Source organism: Clarias gariepinus, chromosome 25, assembly GCF_024256425.1.
Source record: "Clarias gariepinus isolate MV-2021 ecotype Netherlands chromosome 25, CGAR_prim_01v2, whole genome shotgun sequence".
In the NCBI taxonomy this organism is placed as follows: Eukaryota; Metazoa; Chordata; class Actinopteri; order Siluriformes; family Clariidae; genus Clarias; species Clarias gariepinus.
Window position 1 is genome coordinate 9159763 of NC_071124.1, and position 18025 is coordinate 9177787.

The following is an 18025-nucleotide window of genomic DNA, read 5'->3' on the forward strand; positions in this document are numbered from 1 at the left end:
TATATGTTCATAATTGTATATATAGTTGGTAATATTTACCAACTATATATACAATTATTGTGACTGTTAAATGATTTTGGCATCAGCAAAAGTAAGTGATGGCACTTTTTTGTAGAATGACCTCCTTATTTTTAAGCACTGCATATACCTATTACTTCATTTATACTGATATGCAGTCATATGCTGTACGCATGACGATTTTTCTGCCTTTGTTGATTTGTTTGGTTATGTTTAGGGAAGAGTGATGATTGGCTTAATGTTCTAGCCCTAACCAAACAGAGAGAGAGAGAGAGTGGTGTGGGATAACTTTGCATTGCCACACTGAGAAAAAAGTATTGTTTGCTGCCACCTGCCTGTCGGTCCATTCTGATACATCCAAAATATGGCCTCTTGTGAAAAATTACAATAAACCAATTAACAATGAAGATGTTAATTAACAGCGACCTATTCAAACAAAAATGAGGTTTTAGGACCAAACCACCTAATGATGATAGATTAGTGCTGCTATAGCAGGTAATCACAGCCAGTGGCATACCCACACACTCAATGCCACTGTTTATAAAACAGGATTTGTTGTTGTTGTTGTTGTGGGCTGGATTAGCCAATTTAAATAATATTAAGGGATATATTTACAGTACGCCCACTTCTCCAGGCACCACTAAAGCTCTGATTTGCACCCAGATACAAAATACGAACATTAAAAGTTCTTGTGATTTTTGTAAATACGCTAAATAATTTTTTTTTTCACTTTGTTTTCAGTTTGTTAATAAATTTGGTCTGATCGGATCTGATGGACACCAGCTTACTTTAAAACATGGTTTACCACCAGAATAAGATGATAGATATCAAAAAAAGATTTGTGGAAATCCATTTCAGCCTGCATGGCAAATAGGAAGGGCAAAATAGAACTCATTTGATGAACAATATAATGTTAATTAGTGCTGCTTAAATTTTGCTTTACATTCAACAAGTTAAATAGTTTTATGGATTAATAGTTAAAACACCAATTTCCTGCTACACAGTACATATGTGGGTTATGTGAAAGCTTATTAATGAGGATTTAACACATATATATTGCTGAACCCCTGAGGATATACAAATATTAAGCTTCCATAATGTCAAACAAAATGAATTAATTCAGAGCCTACTCATTTTACAATTCACACTTTTACAGTTGCTCTCATCCCATTTAAATAAATAAAATTATATTATAATTTTTACCATTTTAACTATTCATTTAACCATTACAAGTCAGTTTCCTGAATTTATCACAGTAACAAATACCAAAAAAAGTATTTGCAATATTCTTGATTAAGCCATTTTCTCATTTTCCCTTTTTCCTTCATTTCAGCTTATATAGGTTTTTTTTTTCTACCATGTTCTCAATGATGAATTTTCAACCTCGGCTGCTATAGAGAGTAAAATGGCCTTTGGGCTGTTCTCAAATAGTGCAGCCCTGTTCTGTGTCTGGCCCTTCTTCACCCAGTGTCCATAGATTTTAAATGCACATGCATCAATGAGTTTGCGAATGGGTTTCACTGCATAGGGGTCACTCTTGATCACATCCTTGGTGACGGGTTTGGCACGACGGTAGTTGCAGTAAATGCGCACTGAAGCAAGGACAGTCATACAGATGACCTGGGGAAAGGAAATGGAACTTCATTATATAGTTTTATTTACAATGTCAGTAATAATTAAAATGCAGTACATCAAAATAATATTTATTAAAAAATATATAATTTTATAATATTTATGGTACAAATGTCTAAAATGATAACTCTACCAGGTTTCTGTGAAATACTAATTTTAACTTGCAAAAGGTCATTTTTATGGTTAATAATCAATTATATTTAAGAAAGCATTGCAAATAGATTATTTTAAAAAAAAAACATAAAACCTAAAAATTTGCAAACATTCCAGAGAAGGAACTAATTTCTTTAGCTTTCATATAAATAAAGTTGTAAAAATATATACCTTGATGTATATACATTATACAGCCAAAAGTCTGAAGCACAAATCAATGAAAAATCACTAATTTACTTTTCAGGAAATGTACGTGTGGACATTTTAAAATAATTTTGACTAGTTTTCTACTTTCACTTTTAATTAATATTTTGGCATAATATCCAGACATACCATTAACTGCATCCAAATATTCTAATATACTTTGTCCACTAATATAATTCCTAGTAAAATTATTTATGGTTGGTAATGGATAACTTAAAGTTATTTAATAGGTTATTTAAAATGATTAAAGAACCATTAAAGGATTTCCCTATGAGTAAAGGTTCCATGTGGTTTTATTCAAATGCTTTTTGTACTTTTTCTTATTTCAAATTTTTTCTTCAATCATTATTTTGAACCAGATAAAACAGAATGTTAAAACGCATTGAAAGATTTGGGTACAGCTTAAATCTATTTAAATTTACTCACTTTAAACTTCCTGTAAGGACTGAAATGTCGCACCTCCTCCACCACATACTGCTGAAAGAATGGGTGATTTAAGGCATCGATGGCTGTGTAGCGTTGCTCTGGATTCACCACCAACATTTTGGAGATCTAAAAAGCAACAATGCAATATATATTTTGTTCATTCTTTACGCTCAGGGTAATTAAATAACAGCATGATTTTAACAATAGTTTTGAGTGCACTTCAAATTCATAGTTCAAATCAAAGTTTATATTTGTGTCCTCACTGTAATCTTTGATCATAGTGTTTCTATAGTAACGACTACTTCATGGCGACTTGAATGGCAGGTAGTCCACATACTGTTGGCCTAATAATAAACATTTAAAAATAGATGTGAATGGTGTAGATTTCATAAAGAAAATGACACTATGACTTTTTGTTAGGAGACAATTACTAAACATTTATAGTAAGAGCATCAGTAACAGTGAATAAGTTTTTTTTATGACAGGTTATTAAATTTTATAAGAAGAGGAAAAAAGAGAATGCTTATAGGGATGTCATGGGTGTTTCACAACAATAAATGTAACTATGAAAACAAAAAAGTATGACATCAATCACTAATATTGTATTTGGAGTATACTTTTATATCCACTTTGCATCGTGCTATATTCCACTTCCTGTCATTATGTTTTACTCCCTATTCACAATTCCAGTTCATAGTCAGTATATTTAAAAACAAAAAACTTAACTTGTGTGTACCTTCCTGTTCTCCTTTTAGGAAGCTCATTACATACCAGATCTTTGACAGTATCTGAACGATCATCCCATTCTGGCGACGTGAACTGGTAATTTCCTGCCAGGATCATGCGCAGCATCAGCATCTGTTTCCTGTGCCAAAATGGTGGAGATCCAGCCAGCAGTGTGTACATGATCACACCAGCACTCCAGCTGTGGTCACAACAGGTCACATTGACAGCTGTAACTTCTGCTTACAAAAGCACATTTTGAAATGATGACTCAAATAAACATGTTAGTAGTGTTTTAAAATAAGGTAGATTTAGTGATTTTTAACGTACATATCCACTGCAGTGCCATAGCCTGGATGATGGGGATCCATGGAACACTCAATGATTTCTGGAGCCAAGTAACCTGGTGTTCCACATACCTCTGAGGTTTAAAAGAAAAATAATATTTTTTCTATAAATACGTACATGCACTGGTCATAAAATGTACTAAAAGAAAACTGTGGTCAAGGCAACCTTGAACTAATGATCTGCATATAAATGAAAACATGATCCAAATAGAAGAGTCTTCATACGGAAACCTTACCTACAACCTTATGACTAAGCAATATCTAGATAAGACAAGGGCATTTTGGAAACTGTAAGGGTCCTCCACTAGAGGTCACTGTTTTTATTTTGTAGTTTTTGTTGGCCGACTCAGTTTCCCAGCAGGCACCTCGGTCAGGTGAGGCAGTGCACACCTGAACCAAGGTAGCCATCAATCAATCTATAAATAGCTGTTTAGACTGGGAAACTGGGTCGAGCATTTTTGATACCACCACTGTCATTTATGTGGGCATTTTGGTTTGTTCTGTTTTGTTATCTGTTTAGTTTGTACTTTGATTTTAGTTGTGTTGACTTGGGCTCTCTTATTGGCAATGTCTCTGTGTATGTTTTGTGTGTCTGTGTTAGTGGAGCTGATTCAGTCCTGTCCTCCTGTGTTCTTGTGTTTAGCTAGAGCAGGTAAGTAGTTAGGTGTGTGTGTGGCTAGGAGCGTGTTTAGCTAAGATCTATGTTGAGTTACAGTAACTAGCACGCTTCTAGCCATAGCCCCTCTGTGTCTCTAGCTGTCCTGTTTCCTCTCCCCCTAGTGTCCCAGTGCGCCTAGCTTTAGAGTGTTGTCCCTCCTGGCTGGGGAGTAACGACTAGCTTGAGTGCCGCCTCGCTTAGTCTGGGAGGGCTGCCTCACCTAGCTACTGGGTATCCTTTGTCTGTTTCTGTGCCCCCATCCCCTAGTGTGTGTTAAGCTATTGGGTAAGTGTAGCTTAGTGCATGTTGGGGCTGAAGACATGCTTAGCTAGGTGTATGTGTAGCTAACTGCCATGGTTAAGCACTGCTTAGCCATGTTTAGCTAAAAGCCATGCCTAGCTGATTGCCATGTCTTTAGCCCTCGTCCCGTCCCTCTCTTGGTCTCTCGTCTCTAGTCTTTACGTGTCTCCCTCCCTCTCTAGTGTCTCCCTCCCTCTCTAGTGTCTCCCTCCCTCTCTAGTGTCTCCCTCCCTCTCTAGTGTCTCCCTCCCTCTCTAGTGTCTCCCTCCCTCTCTAGTGTCTCCCTCCCTCTCTAGTGTCTCCCTCCCTCTCTAGTGTCTCCCTCCCTCTCTAGTGTCTCCCTCCCTCTCTAGTGTCTCCCTCCCTCTCTAGTGTCTCCCTCCCTCTCTAGTGTCTCCCTCCCTCTCTAGTGTCTCCCTCCCTCTCTAGTGTCTCCCTCCCTCTCTAGTGTCTCCCTCCCTCTCTAGTGTCTCCCTCCCTCTCTAGTGTCTAGTTTCAGCTCCACGCACCGTTTGTGTCCTGTTATGTGTTTGTCCCTCTGCCTGTGTCTCGCCACAGGGCGTGTGTTTGTCTCCCCCTGCCTGTGTCTTGCCAGAGAGCCCCTGTTAGCACAAAGTTAAGTATGGTTTGAGTTTTTGTTCCTTTTGTTTGTATCTTTATTTATACTTTGTGTTTACCCTTAATTAAAAGACTCTTTTTTTTTTTTTTTTTTTTTTTTTTTTTTTTTTTTTTTTTGGTTACACCACCCCTCTGCCTCTATGCCTGCTCCTTCCGCCCACGGCGTTCAACACCTGCCACAACACCCCGTTCATGACAGAAACAAGTGCTATAGACTAAGAAATTGCTATATTTAGAGATACAATAAAAAGAGAGATGAGAAAAAAAATGGGCAACCTTGAGCTGATCATCTGAACGATCATCCCTTTCACCCCGCTTTTTTTTTTTATATAAAAAAATAGGAAAAAATGTCTTGCAAACTGTTAAGAATAGGAATATCAATATATCGATTATGTTTGGATCTGTGCGACAGCGCATGGCTCAGGAAAACTGAAAAATCAAAACCATAACCTAAAATCTACTTTAAAATGAACTTTAAGGTAAGCAAACTGAAGCTCACGGTCTAAAAAGTTTGTTGACATGAACATCACTGGAGATATGCAGGTAGATCTTAAACATGTTATAATTGCAGGATACCCTATAAGAATTACTCTGAACTAAAGGAGTTCTGCAAGGAAAAGTAATTATAAATTCCTAAAGCAAAAATGTAAAGTGTTAAGCTTTAATATCTTTTGCCAAAAGGGCAAAATACTGACAGAGATAGGGGTCAAAAATATTTGCATATGCCGCAATTAATACTTTATGTACTTAACTGTATTTTTTGTAATTCTGCATTTTCGGGATGTAAATGGTTATGTGAATTTTTCAGGATTTTTTTTTTTTTCGCTGAAGAGAGTACATAAAATAAATTGACTAATACTAAACTTTTCCATGCTTTAAGGCTTTTTCTTCACCAATATCCAAACATCACAAGCAGTCCAAACTGTTCATTTAATAACTGCAATTTCATGGAGAATCTGGCAAAATATGTTGGTTATTTTTGCCCATAGAATAGTTACTGCAGTTACTTTATTTACTCATCTGGCCGAAGCTTTCATCCAATGTGATTTACAGTTATAAAAAAAAACGTAAAATAGATGTGTTGAGGATCTTGCTCAAGGAGTCAAAAGTGGAAGCTCAGCAGTGTTGGGATTCAAACTGACAACCTTCCAATCAACAACGCATTAACCAACAATAACAAAAACAGAGGAGCACTGCATAGACAATCTGATTGCACAGACGGGCATTTAAATTATTTTTATATTTGTAAAGTTTCCTAAAAATCTTGGAATTGAAGCATGTAATTACGATTAATAAAATACTAAAAACAGATTCAGAGAAGGAAACAGAGGACTTACCATTGACCTTCTGCTGTGGAGCAATCTGAACGGCAAAGCCGAAATCGGTCAGTTTGATGTTCATGTTGTCATCAAGGAGGATGTTCTCTGGTTTAAGATCTCTGTGAACTATGTTCTGGGAATGAAGATAGCTGACCACTTCTAGCAATGCACGCATTATCTTTCTGAAAGTAATAGAGTGTTATAGAGTAAATGTTATTGACAGCAAATCACAGAAACCAACACACTAAGGACTAACTATTCATACTATATGTTTGAGCCACTAGACAATAATACCATAGTAGAACCAGGAAGTCCACCTTGATGTCTATTTAAGACCTAGACTGTCTTCATGGAGCATCATGCATGTAACTAATGCCCATGATTTGGAGACTCTCCCCATAGAGTGGTATGACATGCAACCCATAAGGTCACCTCAGAGCCATCATATATGAAAGCAGAGCTTATCTCCAGATCAAGCAGAGTCCCCACTTCTTTTAACTTTCATCAAAAGATAGCCTGTTTGTGAAAAACCCATTCCAGTTTTGCATCTAGCATGAACTCAGATGGCAACGCTAGGATGCCAGGAAAGAATTACGAAAGGAAAGAAAAGACGACTAGGGCTATGGGTTGTTGAATGGAGAATTAGGGTTTGAGCCCTGCCGCTGGTGGAAGACCCTTTACCCTACCCCCAACCCATACTGCCCAGCCACTGCATGCCAAGGCCAGATAAACGGGAAAGTTGCATCAGAAAGTGCATCCAAGCCTTTGGTAATATTTTTGGGTGGCTAAAGTATTATCTGCATTTACATTGTTTTTCATGGGAAAATGCATTTTGCAATAAAAATTTCATTTAGTTAAATGTTTTTTTAGCTTCCTAAAGGGATATTCTTTGACCCTTTGACTAAAAAGAAAATCCTCCTATTTTAGTAAGATACCGATGTTGACTTCTTTAATTTCAGGTTAGATTCTGCTCAGCCTTTTACACTGGCTTGGACAAAAACAGCCATGATTTGACACTGCTCATAAAGATGGGTTTGAACCCATAAACATGGCCAACCTTGTCTCTTTCTCACTCAACGTAACCTTCTCAGTGAGGTAGTCGAACAACTCTCCTTTTCTCATCCTGTTAGTATAAAAGAAATAAGAGATAGCAAATTTTATGTATGTTTAACAATGTACAAGAATAATTTAATGTAATAAATTGTTTTAGAGATAATATCTATTAAGTAGTGTAAAGTTTTAATGTACTTACAAGTCAAAGACCAAGAAGTAGAAGGCTTTTGTCTCATAGCAGTCTTTTAACTGAACTACAAAGAGAAAATAAAGTGTGTGAGTATATACAGTATATGGCCACATTTGTACTATATCATCATAAATATTAGTATTCATATTAGCCATACAGGAAATGTTAAGTTATGAACATAAAACTTTACACATACTTAGTAGTTTAACACAAAAAAGAGTTATCGTTTATGCTGTTAGCACTGACTGGTGGAGGCTTTGTGTTTTTAGGTCTGTCTTTCTGAGATTTTCATTAGAGCTCTTATCACCAGAACAACTGGTTAAAAGCTTGTAGTGTTTATTTGTGATTATAATTGTAACCAGCAGATAAAATGATTAGATGGATTAGACATGGGATGGATCAGACAAACAAGCCTGATCCACAGAGGCCACACCCAACTACCCACAACATACAAAGGATCCACCTTTGAATTTTCTAGACAACGAAGCATGTATTCAGGGGACAATAACATAATTAGACAAGCTAAGGTTTGTATCCTGCATGTTTTGGAATCACAAAAGAGAATCACAAATCAATTAATGTACGAAATATTCATAGGAGATATACAAAGAGCAAGCAAGAGCATTTCAAACAGGGGGGTGAAAACATTTATTCACCTGTTTATTTACAAAATTATTTTGTTTATTTTATTTATTTATTTATTTATTTTCTGTGCCTTAATTTTGTCCTAAATATGTGCAAAGTTTTGCTTTTGAATTTAAATAATTAAATGGCTGAATAAACGTTATTAAATTAGGATTCTTGTATTTGGTTGTCTGTTCATTGATAAAATAAGAGTGAATTCTTACTTATGTTCTCTTGCCCACAAACTTTCCTCAGGATGTCAATCTCTTTCACTGTGGCTTCCCTGATCTCCTTGATCTCTTGAGGTGTCATCTTATCTGACGGTGTTATATCTATGATTTTTACCGCATATTCCTGATTTGTACGTTTGTTTATACAGCGCCGGACCACGCTGCTAACTCCCCTGTACAAAAAATAAAAATAAATGAAAGACTTAGAACAGCTTTCCCACAATGTTATTCAGAAAAACAAGCAAAGATCTCAAATACTTACATAGTGACTTATTTAAATTACTAGAACGCTGCATAATTGCAAAAGAATAAGGTATAGGCATGTTAACATTTCTAGGCGAAGTTCAAACATCTCTTTATTAATGCATAAATCAAAAGCTAGTAAATTTAATGCCTTACCATAAACCATATAATTATTGACACACTAAATTAGCATATTTTATTTAGCAATAAAAAGTTAATAACCAAAAGACTGAAACAAAATGTAGCATAAGTTACCATATAATATCTTTCTTTTAGGTTAAAGCGTTTTATAAGGATATGAATAAGTATTTTAACACCCCAGATTGCCACCCCAATAAAATCACTGGGTCTAATCTGTCCTTAGTAAGCGCTTGCTGAACGTATGAAGGTACTTATATATAGTTTGCCACTGAGCAGTCATATGGCAATAATGAGCAATTACAATGAGACTTCTTATATATTCTCAAGTGAAATTACACTTGAGTTACCCAAATAAACCCTCAATAAAAAATGATAGAAAATAAGATCACAAAGTTCATTGTTTTAAAGATAAATTATCTCTATAAAAAGATAGATTTTCTTGCAGGATATATACTGCAAGAAAATCTACATTTCTATTGCGTAGATTAAACACTTCACTGCTACCTTCCCAGAATCTCCTTGGGATCATATTTTTCGTAGAACTCCTGAGCTCCCACCCAGTCAGGGATCTCGTCGTCTTTGGTCATGATGATGATGGTCTCACAAATTATCCAAGGAAACTTGGGTGCAACCTTAAATGAAAGCAGATAACAGCAATTAAAAGGAAAGACTTGGCTGTTACTTTACAGCGCATCTCAACAAAGAAAATAATATTGTGGAAAAGCTTTTTTTGTAAAACAAAAAAAGTGAAATATATTCTATAATCTAGCTTCACTACATGTAAGGTGAAATATTTCAAGCATTTTTTGTCTTAGTTTTAATTGTTATAGCTTATAGCTCATGGAAATCAAAACTCTAATACTCTATACTCATAATACCTTAAAATATTAGAATATTTCATTTTGAGTATGAGTACATTACTATTCATACAGTATAAATACTGGTATCTCTTTGTCCAGTTAAAAACATAAAACCACAGTTATGAGTAAGACTGCTGACTTGACAATTGTCCAGAGAATTATCAGTGACACCCTCCAAAAGAGTAAGTTACAGGTGAGCCACAACAGTCATCATTAAAAGGGCAGGCAATTCACGGAGTGCTGTATAGAAGCATATTCATGTAAAGTTGACTAGAAGGGAAACGTGTGGTAGGAGAAGACTGTCAAACAAAACCGGTTTAAGAACTTGGGAGAGCTTCTGGAGTCAGTGCATCAAGAGCCACATGCACAGATGTCTTTAGAAAATGGACTACAACTGTTGGTTTTCTAGTATCAAGCCACTCCTGAATTAGAGACAAACTTTGCTGGGATAAGGTAAAATAGAACTGGATTGTTAATCAGTGGTCCAAATTCCTCTTTTCAGATTAAAATATTTTTTAAAGGAGCCCCGCCCAAGTACTTGCATAAATGAGCAAACTCTTTAGTTGTTTCTGTATCATAAATCCATTTTGAATTGATCTTAGTAAATATTCTAATATATTGAGGTACTGAATTCTTACTGTCTTGAACTTCAAGCTATAATCATCAAAATTAAAACAGGAAATTGAAATATTTTAATTCCAAACAATTGAAATATTAAATTTTACATGGAATGAATCAAATCTGGACCTGTTTCTGTTGTGCAAAAGTCCAGTCTTTATTGAGGCCTTTTTTCCCTGAATAGCCTGAGTAACAAGTGATTTTCTTATGGCCACACTAACTGCTTACTCCCAATCCAGTGAGTTCTTGTCTTGTGAGATTGTGTCTGTAGAAATGCTCTTGATTTCATTATTGAACTGTGATTTCTACCGTTTTTTTTTTTTTATGGTTTATAGGGTTTAAGTGTTCTCCATACATGTTTTTTTTTTCAATGAGGTTGATAGTACAACATTTTTTTTCCAGGTTTTAATTATGTGCTGGAGAGCAACCCAATAACACAATAATCGCTAACCCAATTCAGGTCATTTTACTGTTGTCTTTACTAATTTCTTTTTTTTTTTGGTATTTTTATAAAAGTATTTTTTTTTCCGGAAATTTAAACAAGATACATATACTGTACATACATGGTACACTTTTTTTTTCAAACCTATCCCCTCCCCCCACCTCATAAGAACTTTTATAGCTGATAGAGCACTTTGAATATTTTTACTAATACTGATATTAAATAATAAAATGATATTAACTGAATATTTTCTTTGCTCTAAACACAACTGCTATCTGACTATGTGGGCAACACTGTGTTGTAGTGGTAAGCACTGTGGCCTTGCACCTCCAAAGACATGCAGATCGGGTTTAATTGGCATTCCCAAATTGTCCGTAGTGTTTGTGTGTGCCTTGTGATGGATTGCCATCATGTCCAGGGTGTACCCCGACTTGTGCCTCAAGTCTCTGGATAAGCGGCATAGAAGATGAATGGGTGAATAAATGAATGAATATGAACTTTCCCCCAAAATGGATTTATTTTATTTTGCTGTCAAACCTTTTATCTATTGGTCAGTGTGGTGAAGCAAGGAAAGCACAAGTTAGAATATAACTTACCAGAAATCAAAGATGTTCTGTCAGCTTATATAATAATAATAATTTATTATTATTATTATTATTATTATTAGTGGTGGTATAAATGAATTGGTTCACTTTGAATAGCTTGGTTTAAATGCATACACTCCTGACTGCTGCTATCAGGGATGTTTTCCTTTGCTCATCCCAGGAATCACCATAAACTCATACTAAACATCCTTTCAACACACTGTAATGTTTGTCTAAGCGGTATATAGCTGTAGCAGAGTAATTTGCAATACTCAATGCCACCCAGAAGATGATGGGTTCCATTTTGTCTCTGCTTCCTCTCAAGGTTTCCCGAGCTTTTCCTTGTCACTGTTATTGAGGTTCTAAATCTAGAGCAGGATTTTCTGTATTGCTGCTTTGCGACATTTCTGCTGTTAACAGGGTCGCCTTTGTAACCCACTGACCTATAGCTAAAGCGCACCTAAACGATATCATACGCGGTAAACGAGACTACAGACGGGTCAGGATGACATTCTCAGCTGTCTCAGCCTGTCGAGGAGTGATTGAAACCCATGTCTTAAAAAGAAGAAAATTCTCCGACATCGATGACTATTCGTTTAGAAAACCAATTAAATCCATATGAACACCGACTGTACGGAGTCTGTATTCCTGTTAGCTATGTTTACGAGGACAGTCATAATGGTGTACAGGCTGTAATCGAGTCCGGGCTTTTTCTTTCAGCACGCGCTACGCCTCTAAATCGGTAGATATATCGGTCACGACAAACATGCGAAAAACAAATTGCATACCTTGATGCATCAGTAATCTCTGCTGTTTAATTAAATGTAGTTCTGAATTCTGTCTTCTGAAGACGTCCGAATCAGTCCATGATGCACACAAACACTATGTTCCGGTGCACGCGGGCGCGAGCGCGAGCTGCTGCACGCGAAAGGGCAGCTAGAATGTCATGCTCCAAAAATAAAGACAGTCTGAGTGGCTTAGACTCACACACACACACAAACAACCTTACACTGATTGATTGAGAAGTAACACTGAGTCAGGTCTTTGATAACAAATCTGCTAGTTGATTCATCCCCCAACATTAATAATTTTAATTTGCATCTTCTACTCTCAACGCAGTTAGCAGCATTGCAGGCTCAAGTTGCTGATTTTATGAAGCCAGTGTGTGCAATTGTGGTTGTTTACTTGTAAACAAAACAGAATTCTAATAAACTAAAAAGTCTGTGTCAGCAAGAAGTAAGAGAATTAGGGCAAGACAGATAAAGCATTGCAAAACCACTGACTAAATGACCTAGTAGAAATGATAGGTCTGGATATTTACAAGCTTATAGATCATTTTCAAGTCAGTGACGTTGTCTTAACAGTGCAGATTGAAGAAAACAGCTACACCTGCATTAAAAAGATGCCTGTTATGATGGTACACATTTGGAAGATTGTAAAGAAGTGAAGAAATTTGGATGTCATCAGAAGTCTAATAAACATGGTCATCGTGTGGGTCTTGACATACGACATTTCAAAAACCAAACACTGGTTTAAGGATTTATTGTGTTTTGTTCTAGCGTATGTGACATTATTTAACCGATACATATAAATCAGAAGCAAGTTAACAACACTTGTACATTTTGTAATTCTATTAAATGCATACAACTCTATTGTACACTATGCATCTTCTATTTTAATGTATATGTTTAAATTAAGAAGAGTCCTAAGTGATGCCTCCATTCCAGTCTCAGGGCAAACCTACAAAAGAAAAAGACAAATCACATTAGTGCACAGATCTGCAATTATAAATGCTGACTTGTTTGCATGCAATCATGACTTGCGTAAAACATTGAGGTCTTTCTTTTAGGGAAGAAGAAATTCATGAACAAACAATGAAGTAAAACTAACATGTATGAACACAATGGTACCCATGCTGTTCAATGTGCATTTAGGAAATGTGCAACAAATCTTGCAATAATAGGACTGTACAAATATTGTTCTTGACTCTGGTAAGATTTTTTAAAGCTATTAATGCTAAGTTGCTTTGATCATTTGCCAATAAATTGCTTGGTTTGACAATCTGAAGACAAACATTGAAACGTGTTTACATTGATTAGGGCATTATTTAATTTTTATTTAAGTAGTCTGTGTAGTAGTAGAGCTAACAACTAATCAGAAAAAAAGCTTTCAGTTTGCTGAGGCTTGGACTTAACTTGGACGATGGGTCAGGATTGACCCTATTCCAGAGCAAGGTGCATCTAATCTCTGGAGACAGTGTTATGATCTAGGAATGGGCATCACCAGTAACCACTCAACACGATATCATCATGATATCTAGATGCATATTGATTAATATTGCAATATACAAGTATCAAGATTTTACAAATGTTTAGATACAATATGACATTTCTTCCGATTCCGTTACAATTTTAAGGCCTTAAACCTTTAAAAAAATGATAAAAATTAATGACTTAATAAAACCTTTAAGTTATGACCCTTAATTCAGCAGCTACACAACTGAATTAAACGCGAGTATAAGTAATTTCTTATATTTATTCTCACTTAAAAACCAAGGGCAAAATTTAAACAATATAAACTAACTTTAAATATAAGAGTTCAAGTTTTAACTTAAAATTCAATTTAACAAAAATGCTTAAAAAAGATCTATTTGATTTTTTTTTTTTTTACTGAGCAGCACAGATCTCTGTCATCCCCCATAGTTATTTTATTTCTTATATTATTTATACACACACTTATCAAATGATTCACTTCTGCCACAAAACATGCCAGTGTGTGAAACATTTGGATTGTACCAAATATACGACCATAATGAAATGATGACATTTTAGCGCCTCAAATGCCTCCCAAGTCTTGACGTGAGTGTGTAGTGAGTGGGTTTCGAGACTTATTCGCTCGCAGAGTTTGAACTACACTACTTGAACATTAAATTCACACAAATAAAATTACCGTCCAACGCACAGATTCAAAGAAATTGTGTCAAAAAATCAAACAGTGTAAAACCGGCTTAGAAACCTGTTGCGAATACGTACCATTGGAGAATCTGCATTGTTTGAGCACCTCACTGAACCCTTCACACAGTTTGAGGTCACTCTGTGTCTGTGCACATTCAAGAAACTGTTTCATCTCATAGGCACAGGGATTCTGCTGCACTGTCTCCTGCTGATACATGGGCTGCTGCTGGTACGTAGGCTGAGTCGGGTAAGGCTCCTGGGGATTCATTGAGTACATGTTATTTACTGCCCATACATAAGCATGCTCATTGTGGCAGATAGACCAAAAATAAAGACCCTTGTGAATATACACCAGTCAAAGGTTTGGACACATCTTTTAATTCCATGGTCTTTCCTGATTTTCATTGCTTTCTACATTGTCAAACCATGTTGAAGGTATCCACAATATGCAGTAATTGGCTTTAATATTGAGATGTGACTACTACTTATGCTCTGTAAAGCCTTTATAATGGCTCTAATCTGAGGTGCTGGTGGTGGGATGATTTCTGAGGCATGTAACTCTAAATGAACTTTTCTGTAGCAGAGGTAAGTTTTAGTCTTGCTTTCCTGGGATAGTTTTCATGGGAAACCATTTTGCTAGAGGCACTTGACAATACCTTTCTAGCAAGTACTGTTCCAGAACAGCTGTCCTTTGTGTCTTAAAATAACAACTGACTTATTTCATAGTATTTAAATTTCCAGTGTTGTTCTAGAATGTAGAAAATAAATAACATAAAAAAAATGAATACATTGGAAGGCATGTGCAAGACCAAGACTGGTCTCAAACTGGTACTGTATGTATGTACCTGTGAAGTTATTTTTTGTGTGGTGGATAAATTTACCTGATAGGTAACATCAGGCCTGGCAGCCTCAGAACTTCCACCACCGCCAAAGCCTCCCGTCATGGCATGACCGATCGTGTGTCCCACAGCGGAGCCGACTGCAACACCCGCTGCAGTGCTGGCCATTTGGGCAAAAAGACCTGGCTGTCTAGGGGCACCTGCAGCAGGTACAGAGACAGCAGATGCAGGGGCAGGTGCTGGAGCTGGTGGAGGTGCTGCTCTGGCCACCGGTGCAGATGGTGCCGGACGGGAGAAGGTGCTGTGATTGTAAAAATCAACAAGACGCATGAACTGATGCAACGTGTTGTAATACCATTGGTATTTAGGACTGCCAATAATTTTACAGTTAAACCTATTGATTTAGACAACTACAGTACATATATTACATAGGGACTGTGAACGTTTCGGTCTTTCAATGTTTTTGTTTAGGGTTACAAAAATGTTTTAAATCTTATAAACAGTGATGAAGATGTAATGTAGTGTGTAATTCCTATATTTTTCTTCAATTAATTACGCGCTTCTGTTATGTTAACCTACACAATTTATAGGTCTAATTTAATTTTTACTTTTCAGCTTGAACCATTTTTTTTATGCAATTGCCATATACCGGTTAGATGTAACCTTAAATTACATTACATGTGGTAGACATTTGGTCTTAAAATATATTGTAACCTCTTGATTTTGTTTACTAAACAGGTACTAGTTTACCCACTGCGTCTGAATAAAATCTTAGTAAGAATACGGTAACACGCACGCTAGCTTTCGCGTACGAAAATTCGCGAAGATATTAGCATAACTTTGACTTAGCCGGGTCTTGCTATGCTAGCTAGTTGGTTAAGAGTTAGCATATCCGAACGTTACCTTGGAGGAGCCATCCTCGAAGATCTGCTGCGACTTCCTCTGGGCATTTTAAGTGCTATGGATACTTACAATCACTGTTTATAACCTCAAAGCAACGTTACGTCGGTGTCCTGAACTACCCGTTTAGCTTTGGTCACGTTCTATCTATCTGACCTTCAACCCTGTGAGCTAGGAGTAAGGAGTCGTTCACCAATGAGTCGATTCTTTGAGCCGACTCTTTTAGACGAACATGCGCAGTCTGTTTTTGAACAGATGTGAGCTATGCTGTAACTCTGGGAACTCTACATTTTTTTTAAGAATAAGAGAATATATGTAACTAGGAACAAAGATAACATTATTACAAGGACTTTTCATTATTTCAGTAGTGCTGTTACTGTACTTAGGACTCCGCAACTTGTTTCGAGCAGAAGGGGCGGTCCCAAATAAAAAGCCACGCTTTGATTCTTGTGTCGTTTCACTCCTGAAACGTCAATAATGACGTAACCAATCAGAAGACTGTGCTGCCCCAGCAGCCCGATACAGCTCAGCTATTATTTCAGAATGGAGCCAACAAGAAAGAGAAGAACAATTTAGAAATATTTTCAAATTATTTCTCACCAAAAGGTAATTACTCAATTCAATTCAGTTTTCTTTCTTTCATTTTTATTTTTTTAGGAAAAGAAAACTTTTTGAATGCTAAATATATTGCTATATGTTATATATCGATATATAGTAATATTATAAAGATATTATTAATAGTATATTAATATACTATATAGCATACAATTTTTCCTGAATGTGTATAGGTTTTATTTACTATACAGGTAAAACTCGAAAAATTAGAATATCATGCAAAATATTATATTTATTTTAGTAATGCAACTTAAAAGGTGAATCATCACATGCAAGGCAAGATAGTTCAAGCCGTGATTTGTCATAATTGACATGATTATGGCATACAGCTTATGAAAATCCCAAATCCACAATCTCAGAAAATTAGAATATTACATGCAATCAATAAAACAAGCATTGTACATAGAACATATCGGACCTCTGAAAAGTACAATTATGCATATTTACTCAGTACTTGGTTTGGACCCCTTTGCAGCTCTTACTGCCTCAATGTGGTGGCATTGAAGCTATCAGCCTGTGGCACTGCTGAGGTGTTATGGAACAACAGGATACTTCAATAGCGGCTTTCAGCTCTTCTGCATTTTTCAGTCTCATGTCTCTTATCTTTCTATTGGCACTGCCCCATACATTCTCTATGGGTTTCAGGTCAGGCGAGTTTGCTGGCCAAACAAGCACAGTAATCCCACGGTCATTGAACCAGTGTGGGCAGGTGCCAAGGCCTGCTGGAAAATAAAGTCAGCATCTCCATTAAGGTCATCTGCGGAAGGAAGCATGAAATGCTTCAAAATCCCCTGGTAGACGGCTGCGTTGACCCTGGATTTAATAAACCACAGTGGACCAACATCAGCAGATGACATGGCTCCCTAAATCAACACAGACTGTGGAAATTTCACACTGGACTTCAAGCATCTTGCAGTGTGTGCCTCTCCATTCTTTTTCCAGACTCTGGGTCCTTTGTTTCCAAATGAGATGCAAAAATTGCTCTCCTCATAAAAGAGGACTTTGGACCACTAGACTAGTTCTTTTTTTGTTTAGCCCAGGTAAGATGCTTCTGACGTTGTTTGTTGTTCAGAGCGGCTTGACAAAAGGAATACGACATTTGAAACCCATGTCCAGGATCCGTCTGTGTGTGGTGGCTCTTGATTCATTTACTCCAGCCTCAGTCCACTCCTTGTGAAAGTCCTCGACACTTTGGAATGGACTTTTACTGACAATCCTCTCCAGGCTGCGGTCATCCCTGCTGCTTGTGCACCTTTTTCTTCCACACTTTCCCTTCCTCATAACTTTCTACTGTGCCTCATGTACATTGTTGGTACTCTATATACTGTATATAC

The 18025-nt window shown here is 36.6% G+C and overlaps 2 protein-coding genes across 2 annotated transcripts; both read right to left on the reverse strand.

Annotated features, from left to right (window-relative positions):
• Positions 1 to 109: 109 nt before the first annotated feature.
• Positions 110 to 12319, reverse strand: phkg1a (phosphorylase kinase, gamma 1a (muscle)). The gene is made up of 10 exons (XM_053486757.1): positions 12172 to 12319; positions 9384 to 9511; positions 8490 to 8668; positions 7651 to 7705; positions 7456 to 7521; positions 6417 to 6580; positions 3487 to 3577; positions 3205 to 3358; positions 2434 to 2559; positions 110 to 1638 (listed from the first exon to the last, which is right to left on the reverse strand). Exons 2-10 carry the CDS (start codon positions 9464 to 9466, stop codon positions 1372 to 1374), a joined length of 1185 nt encoding a protein of 394 aa, XP_053342732.1. The 5' UTR covers positions 9467 to 9511; positions 12172 to 12319; the 3' UTR covers positions 110 to 1371.
• Positions 12320 to 12910: 591 nt separating this feature from the next.
• On the reverse strand, positions 12911 to 16296 carry chchd2 (coiled-coil-helix-coiled-coil-helix domain containing 2). Its single transcript, XM_053486338.1, has 4 exons — positions 16080 to 16296; positions 15219 to 15477; positions 14416 to 14593; positions 12911 to 13123 (listed from the first exon to the last, which is right to left on the reverse strand). The coding sequence occupies exons 1-4, from the start codon at positions 16124 to 16126 to the stop codon at positions 13113 to 13115; spliced, it is 495 nt and encodes a 164-aa protein (XP_053342313.1). The 5' UTR covers positions 16127 to 16296; the 3' UTR covers positions 12911 to 13112.
• Positions 16297 to 18025: the final 1729 nt, after the last annotated feature.